This window comes from Euphorbia lathyris, chromosome 6 (assembly GCF_963576675.1).
Source record: "Euphorbia lathyris chromosome 6, ddEupLath1.1, whole genome shotgun sequence".
NCBI classification, from domain to species: domain Eukaryota; kingdom Viridiplantae; phylum Streptophyta; class Magnoliopsida; order Malpighiales; family Euphorbiaceae; genus Euphorbia; species Euphorbia lathyris.
This window is the reverse complement of record NC_088915.1, coordinates 81,343,671-81,354,132: the sequence shown is the minus strand read 5'-3', so window position 1 is coordinate 81,354,132 and position 10,462 is coordinate 81,343,671. Positions and strand designations below refer to the sequence as shown.

The following is a 10,462-nucleotide window of genomic DNA, read 5'->3' as shown; positions in this document are numbered from 1 at the left end:
AGCCCCCTGGGTCAAGGCCCTGCTCAATGGGGGAACTGCAAAATCCCTAATCGCCCTAGACTCCATTATTACCGTCGGGGCCCCGCCCTAGGCAGCCTCCTTAACTGCCGGCTCCCCCGCGTTCTAATTAATTGTATTATAATATATGCAAAAACTAATTAACTTTTTATATGTTATCTTTTTTATTTAGTTCTATTTTCTTATTTATTATAATATAATTAATTAGTTTTTTTGTCCATTAAAACCTTATATTTATTTTTCATCAACCATTCCATGACAATAGGCAAGAATACTAATTAGTTGTATTATAATAAATAAGAATATAGAACTAAATCAAAAGATAACATATAAAGTTAACAGAGAAAAAATTATAATATGATTAATTTAATTATGATGTTTAGTTTTAAATTGGATATATTTTTATAAAACGTTAAGTTTAAATTCGTATTATTTTGTAAACGTTAAGCCTATATTAGTGCTATTTTGTATGTGATGCCTAAATTGATGCTATATTGTAAACGTTAAGTCTAAATTGATATTATGTCGTAAACGTTAAGCCTATATTGGTGCTATTTTGAACGTTAAGCCTAAATTAGTACTTCCGCAAAAACCTTAGACCTATTTTTGTACTTTATCCCTTTAATATTTGTTTATAAAAAAAGATAATTTAATATTCTCTGAAAAAAAGATAATTTAATATTTAAGGTTAATTAATCATGTCCGGTCCAGCCACGTGGAATTTAAGTAAGCACTGAACTTAGAATCTCCGGCGACCGAGGCGGTGGCGAAAAAGGCACCTCAACAACTGAAGCATTATAAAATGGATAAACCTCGTAACGAATATTACAACTAGGTGTCAACACTCGTCCTCCTCGTTTCCCGTTACAACACGCCGGCAATTGCGAGATAGCTATCTCGAGACACCGTCTACAATCGGAGCTGGACAGATCCGGCGTGCACTGAACAAGATTATAAAGCGTCTCAAACACCGTAAAATTAGCCTCCTTAACCGCAAACTTCTTCCCTCCCGGCGTACCAGTGGCCGCCCTATCCGCCGCATCTCTCATACTCGTCGCCAGTAGACTATTGAAAACATTTTGATTACTGATATTCTGCGTATTCACCAAATACACCACCGGCGAATCACTCATTCTCGAGACAATCGATCGGTTCGAATACCGTAAAAGGCACTGATCGTACCATACCACCGCATTTTCCTCGACGGGACAGCGTTGGGTGATGTCCGGTACTGCCGATTTTACACAATTTCGGCAAATTTCAGTGGTCATATCGCCACGGCAGAGAAAGAGGCCAGAGACATGGTTTGGGGCTTGTCCGGCGGAGGTGTTGTAGAATCCGGTAGTCCGATTTGCGTTTAAGGAAAGAGAAGAGAGGGTTAAGTTGAGATTGGTGTGATAAGTGCTGTTTATGGCGAAAACGGTGGCGTTTGGGCAGATGTGGCAGAGATAAGTGGGTTGAGCTTGTGTGGTAATGGAAAACCCTAAAATGAGTGGTAGGATTTTGAAAAAATTAATTGAAAGTTTCATTTTGTTTTTTTGTTGTTGATTAAATTAAAGAATTAAGCTTTGTTCATCAATAGAGAGACATGGAAATGGAACTGAAATTTCAATGGAAATTGAAAAGTTTGATCTTCTCAAAATAGATCAATTTAAAACTTATAGAATAAACTACTTTGATAACAAGCCAAATTATTCTTGAATAAGGAATAAGGGAAAATTAATAGAGATAATGACAAACCATTATTTCTTCTAAAAGAGATATTTATGCATGATTAATGTGGAATTAATGATAATTAATGCAGGGGTGAATATGCAAATAATGAGGAAAAGGAAGGAGTTTCTAGCATTACGCCACACCACGTGGACCATGGCGAGATACGCCATAACGAGATACGCCCGATGAGAGCGAGTAATGGAGACCCGCCATTGTTCTCAAAGAGAGCGTACATACGCCTTGACGGATCCAAGAATACCAAAAAGCGCCTTTATTACCATCCATGAATGGGAATAAATATAATTAAATGACAATTAATAGCCATTAAAGGGAATAAAGACTTGACTGTTCGAATACCTCAACTCTGAGGGTTTTAATGATAAATGCTGGGATTAATGGAGAATTGATAGCAATCAAAGATGAGTAATGGCACAACTCTTCACCTGCTTCCCCATTAATGCTGAAGGTTACAGAAACCTATATAAATACCCCAGCTTCCTAGGATCAAAGGTACACTTACTGATTCTCTACTTTTGTGTTTACAGTTTATTCTCAGAAATATTACTGACTTTGGCATCGGAGTGTCCCCGGCCGATCCCAATGGCGCCTCACAGGGAAGTGCTCCGATCAAGGACTTTTCCACAAGTTATCAATTGGTGCGGTGAACGTGGATCTCTAACAAACAGAAGATCACAAAATCTTGATTGTATAGAGTTTCACAAAGAACAAAACAATGGAGTCAACAGAATAGAAATCACAATCTCAAACTTTGGCTCAATCAGTACAACAAATCTATCCAAATATACAGTTCTCCATATATTGGTGGGAAAGAGTTTTCTACATTAAATCTGGAATTTTATGATGAAAAAGATAAGTTTCCTCCCCTTTCTTATTCCATTTTTAATTAAAGAAAATTGAGATCATTCACTCTTATAAAGTGCTATGAATATCATTACATGTTATTATGATAAATCTAATAAACTGTGAAAGATGAAGTCATAAACACAAATCTTTCATTAAATCTTGCATGCTTACTATGCCCTCATATTTTTATGCATGACAAGTGTAATATGATATTATCATTGAATTAGTACAAACGCATGTATAAGACCCGTAATCTTGGGATTTACAAAAAAAAATCATCCATTCAATGTGATTTTGTCATTTGATATTAAAATATCATAAAAGGGCTCATATAATTACAAATGATTTAGATCTGGTCGGTCTTTTGGATGAACATGCATATAACTATTAGAAGAAATTACAAAAAAAAAAAAAATCATATTTGGTTTTTTGTACAATTCACCATCTATATATGGCTTTTCTCCTATATAGTACTTTTAATATCAGAAATTCATATTTTTTAATATTGTTTTGTCAAACAGTTATTTCATTCCTTTTTTTTACAAAGATGTGTCTATTCATATAAAAACTGTTTATTTGACATTGTTAGAATTTCTGTTACCAACACAAGACACTTGAAAATATTGAGTCTATTTGTAATTATCCTGTAATTGTCCCTAACTATTAAGGCCATTATAGGTTGATGAATTACCAAATTGGATAAACAAAACTTTCATGTCCTGAGCTAACTACAACATAGTGTAAGTGTCGGTTTCGGATTAGAACATTAATTTATGCGAAATTCTTAAGATATACATGAGAATTCCTTAAAAATTGGAGTATTGTATGTGAAGGTAGGTGAGAGTGGATTTTGAGTAATTTTCCTTACACTCCAAATTGGAGGAGAATCATGGTACATATATTTTTCTTCCAAAATTACCATTTCTCTTTTATTTTATTCGTACAAATGAAATAATATAAGAGTAATTTTATATATAACTATATTATCACTTACCTTTCTTTAATTACACCTCAATCAAATGAGGCTTTAATGATCTCTGAATGCCATTAATGTATGGATGCACAATATTAATTGCAAGTAAATAGCAACTATGTAAGATATCTTACCCAATATAGAATGTCATAACTTTTATGACGTTTAAAATAAATATGCTATCTTGGATATTAATGTGCATTGAAATACAAAAGGACATTATTCTTAAACCATTCTCATTATGGTTATTTATTAAGAATTCATTATGATATTCATGTGCAGTAGCAATCTTTATGGTTATGACCGTTATACGTGATATTATTATTAAAACAAGCACGATTAAAATTCTATTATGAATTTGTTTGACATATAATATTTACTCGGTTTTATCCTTTGACTAAGTTCATTCTAGAGTCAGGGGACCAACGCGAAGGAATTATTAAGTTGATTCTAAGATGAATTAAAAATTCCATAAAGAGAATTGCATCATACATGATATTTGCCAACAAGGCAAATGCAAACATTCTTTTGCTATGAAGTATGTTCCATGGATCAAGCCATTGATCCCCAAGGTAAGTGAATATAGCTTTTATGACTTACCACAATCTCTTAATAATGGACAGAGTATGCCCCACTTCTGGAGTTCTTTCAGTGCTAACCCACAGGTACAAGAGAGTTGCTAATACTACAACCAGTGCAAACACTGATATGAAAAATAAAGCTCAATCCAAAGAAGTGTATATGTAGAGTCACTTCAAAAAAATTCCTTGACTATGTCACTATGTCATTGGCCAAAGAAGAGTTAGAGCAAATCCAGATAAAATAAAAACCTTGCGAGGAAAAAGGTGAAAAGAGCGCCTAAATAAAAGCCATGCGAGGAAAAAGGTGAAAAGAGCGCCTAAATGAAAACCCCACAATGGGTGAGAAAGATCCAGAGGTTGAACGAGCGGATCATCATACTAGAAAGATTGTCAACAAGCATATCAAGGTATAAAACAATTCCTAGCAGAACCACCCTTGATGAGCAGACCAATCTGAAGGGGAGACCTGCATTTGTATCAATCTGTCATGGGTAAATCTATATGCACCGTGGTTATTCAAGAAGAAGAAGGTCAGCAGTTCTCCATCTATTATGTTAGAAAAATGTTGAAGGATGCGGAGACAAGATATTCGAAGCTAGATAAAATGGCTCCCACGGTTGTGACAACATCCATCGCGTTAAACCATAGCTCCAAGTATAACCTCAACATGATCGATATCAAGATCAAGAGCCGGATTTACCATCACGATTCAACATTGAACACACGGATGATGAGATTGAAAGACGAGGGCATACCGCTCTAGATAGACAAGAGAACAATGCAGAAAGATATGCCATCCAGTTAATAGGAATTCGCCATTCACAGCACAGATCTTGAGGTACGAGGCGGACATAATGTTTAAAGCTTCCAACTTGCCACAATATAAAGGAGAAGAGTCAATATAAACGGGACATTACATATCCCGAACCCAAAGGAGGGGAGAATGTAACTGTTGGAAGAAACGCCAAAGCGTACTACAGGTTGGCCACCACACTGAAGCTTGCTGGGATCTGGCAAACTAGATAGCTTTGTCCAGAATAACAAATAACAAGATGACAAGAAGAAGACAGATCCCAAAAATAAATTCAAAAGTGTCATTAATGTCATAGCAGATGGACCAGTGTATCAGCCACCCGTGGAAAAAGCAAAAATATCCGCTTTGGATAAAACATCCCTCCATTGCTCCTTTTGCAGAAACAGGTCCAGTAATCTCTCCACATGCAGATGCATTGGTAGTAACAATGGCAATTCAAGGATGGGAGATAAAATAAAGCGAGTAAAGACACGGGCAGTTCTCGCAATGCCATCACCAAAGGTGCATTCGCCAAACTAAAGGTTGATCCGATCCAAATAGATACAACCATTGTTGACATCATTGGAGTGACGGGTCACACTATCCAGACCAAGGGCCAGAGGTTGCAGCCCTAATTTCCATCCATCGTCTGACAATGTACATTCCCACCAGTGAAGGAGGAGTAATGATTAGCGCGAACCAAAAGGTGGCTAAAGAGACTTATACTCGGCATCACTATCAATCCGCCCACAATCCAGAGGACGAAGGTGAGAAATATTAACTTGTCACTACAGCTTTGGGCGACACAGAAACGCTCCTTATTGCTGATGGAAAGCGGGTGCGGATCGCCAAAGGATTAAAACTTCAGATCAAAGAGGATGTTAAAAAAGTTCTCATTGAGTCTGAAAGCGTATTTACATAGGAGAATGAGATCCCCACAGGAGTAAGCCCAGATGTGATTACTCATAAGTTAAACATCATTGAGGATGCAGTTCTAGTTGCTCAGAAAAGACGGAACCATGGGCCTAAAAATCAGTATTTTTACATATTCTTATATGTGCATTAAACTGTTATAGTATCTTATATTTTATAATTTATTCTTTCTCGCCATACTTCTTATATTCATTTGCCTAGCTTTTAGTGCTGATATACGCCCAGTGGCTAGCGAATGAAAAGTTCCACAGGTGGATCAATTACCTCAAAGATAGGACAATTGATCCCATCACGGACGGATCCCCTTTCCATAAAGATAAGAAGCACAGACCCTCAGGAGCTTTCAAATGAGCTCAACTCTCTCCTCAAAGATAGGAAAAGGATTGACCACCATCAAAAGCGGGTTAAAATCGTCTCAAACATGAGATCATTACACCCTCAACTTTCTCCTCAAAGATAGGAGAACACTCTCATGGGCGGATCCATCTTTAGATGATCACCATTCGAGAAAGAGTTAAAACATTCCTTGGACGCAAGGACTTTACACTCTCTCACTCCCTTCCCAAAGAAGGGTTCACAAGTCCTACGGGCGGATCGCTTCACCTCAAAGATAGGTAGCAAGTTGATCCCCTAGGCAGCTTTACTTCCTCTAGAAGGAATAGAACAGCTTCAAACCTTCACAAAGGTTCGCACAACGGAGTATGGCTGGCCACCTACTCCATATTAAATCCTACAAACTTATATATTTACTTACGCAAACGTAAAAGTAAATGGCGACCATAAGGATTAAAACAATTGTACTTAAGTTTTACAAACAATCGGACAATAATCTCAGCGGCGGATCGATCTACCTCAAAGATAGGAAACAATTGATTGCCGTCAGAAACAGAGTTAAAACATTTCTCAGACGTGAGAACTTTACACTCTCAAATACTCTTCCCAAAGAAGAGTCTCAAGACCTGGCGGCGGATCGATTCACCTCAAAGATAGGAAGCAAATCGATCGCCTAAGGCAGCTTAACTTCCTCACCAGGAATAAAAGCTTCTAAACCTTCACAAAGGTTCACACATTGGGGTACGGCTGGCCACCTACCCTAAATAATTAGAGAAATCCTAAACCAGATTCTAGAAAATTACTTGCTAAAAGATATAATGCATTAGTAAAAATAGTTCTGGAAAGCAAAGGGTTCATCCAACTAATGAAGCCCCGTCTTTATCTCCAAATAATGAAGCCTCGTCTTCATCCAATTTATGAAGCCTCGTCTTCATCCAATCAATGAAGCCTCGTCTTCATCCAATTAATGAAATCTCGTCTTTATCCAAACAATGAAGTCTCGTTTTCATCAAAGTAATGAATCTGCATCTTCATCATAGAAATAACAAAGTCTCGCCTCCACAAAATGCACAAAAGTCCCTAAATGGCTGATCATTCTTACTGATCCCTAAGTGCGGGTCATTCTCCTCAATATGGCAGAACTAAACAAAAGAAGTCCCTAAGGCGAATCATAATCCTATGTCGTAGGAACAAATGGTCCCATAAAGGGCGGGTTATTCCCTTTCTAAAGGAAATATAACTCTCAAGAAGCCCCTAGAGGATAACAATGGATACGGTTGGCCACCTACCCACAAGGAAGCAAAAACCCCTAAAAGTGCATCATATCCATATATGATCCCACATAGGGCGGATCTTGTTCATAAGATCCCGCATAAGGAAGCCCCAAAAGGCGCATCATTTCCGTATATGATCCCCCATCTAGGGCGGGTCCACTTTCCTCCAAGATAGAAAAATAAAACACCATTTAGACAGCCCTAAAGAGCTTTTTATACCTTTAGGGGGGGCTTCTGATAACAACCCAAATTATTCTTGAATAAGGAATAAGGGAAAATTAATAGAGATAATGACAAACCATTATTTCTTCTAAAAGAGATATTTATGCATGATTAATGTGGAATTAATGATAATTAATGCAGGGGTGAATATGCAAATAATGAGGAAAAGGAAGGAGTTTCTAGCATTACGCCACACCACGTGGACCATGGCGAGATACGCCATAACGAGATACGCCCGATGAGAGCGAGTAATGGAGACCCGCCATTGTTCACGTGGTGTGGCGTAATGCTAGAAACTCCTTCCTTTTCCTCATTATTTGCATATTCACCCCTGCATTAATTATCATTAATTCCACATTAATCATGCATAAATATCTCTTTTAGAAGAAATAATGGTTTGTCATTATCTCTATTAATTTTCCCTTATTCCTTATTCAAGAATAATTTGGGTTGTTATCAGAAGCCCCCCCTAAAGGTATAAAAAGCTCTTTAGGGCTGTCTAAATGGTGTTTTATTTTTCTATCTTGGAGGAAAGTGGACCCGCCCTAGATGGGGGATCATATATGGAAATGATGCGCCTTTTGGGGCTTCCTTATGCGGGATCTTATGAACAAGATCCGCCCTATGTGGGATCATATATGGATATGATGCACTTTTAGGGGTTTTTGCTTCCTTGTGGGTAGGTGGCCAACCGTATCCATTGTTATCCTCTAGGGGCTTCTTGAGAGTTATATTTCCTTTAGAAAGGGAATAACCCGCCCTTTATGGGACCATTTGTTCCTACGACATAGGATTATGATTCGCCTTAGGGATCGTGGATCTCTAACAAACAGAAGATCACAAAATCTTGATTGTATAGAGTTTCACAAAGAACAAAACAATGGAGTCAACGGAATAGAAATCACAATCTCCAACCTTGGCTCAATCAGTACAACAAATCTATCCAAAGATACAGTTCTCCATATATTGGTGGGAAAGAGTTTTCTACAATAAATCTGGAACTTTATGATGAAAAAGATAAGTTTTCTACCCTTTCTTATTCCATTTTTAATTAAAGAAAATTGAAATTTCTTACCTTTATCAAGTGCTATGAATATCGTTACATGTTATTATGATAAATCTAATAAACTATGAAAGATGAAGTCATGGACACAAATCTTTCATTAAATCTTGCATGCTTACTATGCCCTCATATTTTTATGCATGACAAGTGTAATATGATATTATCATTGAATTAGTACAAAACGCATGTATAAGACCCGTAATCTTGGGATTTACAAAAAAAAAATTCATCCATTCAATGTGATTTTGTCATTTGATATTAAAATATCATAAAAGGGCTCATGTAATTACAAATGATTTAGATCTGGTCGGTCTCTTGGATGAACATGCATATAACTATTAGAAGAAATTACAAAAAAATCATATTTGGTTTTTCCTTGTACAATTCACCATCTATATATGGCTTTTCTCCTATATAGTACGTTTAATATCAGAAATTCATATTTTTGAATATTGTTTTGTCAAACAGTTATTTCATTCCATTTTTTACAAGGATGTGTCTATTCATATAAAAACTGTTTATTTGACATTGTTAGAATTTCTGTTACCAACACAAGAGACTTGAAAATATTAAGTCTATCTGTAATTGTCCCTAACTATTAAGGCCATTATGGGATGATGAATTACCAAATTGGATAAACAAAACTTTCATGTCCTGAGCTAACTACAAAATAGTGCAAGTGTCGGTTTCGGATCAGAACATTAATTTATGCAAAATTCTTAGGATATATATGAGAATTCCTTAAAGATTGGAGGATTGTATGTGAAGGTAGGTGAGAGTGGATTTTGAGTAATTTTCCTTACACTCTAAATTGGAGGAGAATTCTTCTAAAATTACCCTTTCTCTTTTATTTTATTCGTACAAATGAAATGATATAAGAGTAATTTTATATATCACTATATTATTAAATCATCACTTACATTTCTTTAATTACATCTCATTCAAATGAGCCTTTAATGATCTCTGAATGCCATTAATGTATGGATGCACAATATTAATTGCAAGTAAATAGCAACTATGTAAGATATCTTACCCAATATAGAATGTCATAACTTTTATGACGTTTAAAATAAATATGCTATCTTGGATATTAATGCGCATTGAAATACAAAAGGACATTATTCTTAAACCATTCTCATTATGGTTATTTATTAAGAATTCATTATGATATTCATGTGCAGTAGCAATCTTTATGGTTATGACCGTTATACGTGATATTATTACTAAAACAAGCACGATTAAAATTCTATTATGAATTTGTTTGACATATAATATTTACTCGGTTTTATCCTTTGACTAAGTTCATTCTAGAGGCAGTGACCAACGTGAAGGAATTATTAAGTTGATTCCAAGATGAACTAAAAATTCCATAAAGAGAATTGCATCATACATGATATTTGCCAACAAGGCCAATGCAAACATTCTTTTGCTATGAAGTATGTTCCATGGATCAAGCCATTGATCCCCAAGGTAAGTGAATATAGCTTTTATGCCTTACCACAATCTTTTAATAATGGACAGAGTATGCCCCACTTCTGGAGTTCTTTCAGTGCTAACCCACAGGTACAAGGGAGTTGCTAATACTACAACCAGTGCAAACACTGATATGAAAAATAAAACTCAATCCAAAGAAGTGTATATGCAGAGTCACTTCAGAAAAATTCCTTGACTATGTCATTAGCAAAAAAGGTG

At 36.1% G+C, this 10,462-nt stretch overlaps 1 protein-coding gene across 1 annotated transcript; it reads right to left on the bottom strand.

The window, feature by feature from the left end:
• Positions 1-720: 720 nt before the first annotated feature.
• LOC136233781 (cysteine-rich receptor-like protein kinase 25) lies at positions 721-1,547 on the bottom strand. Its single transcript, XM_066023472.1, has one exon. The coding sequence runs from the start codon at positions 1,545-1,547 to the stop codon at positions 741-743; it is 807 nt and encodes a 268-aa protein (XP_065879544.1). The 3' UTR covers positions 721-740.
• Positions 1,548-10,462: the final 8,915 nt, after the last annotated feature.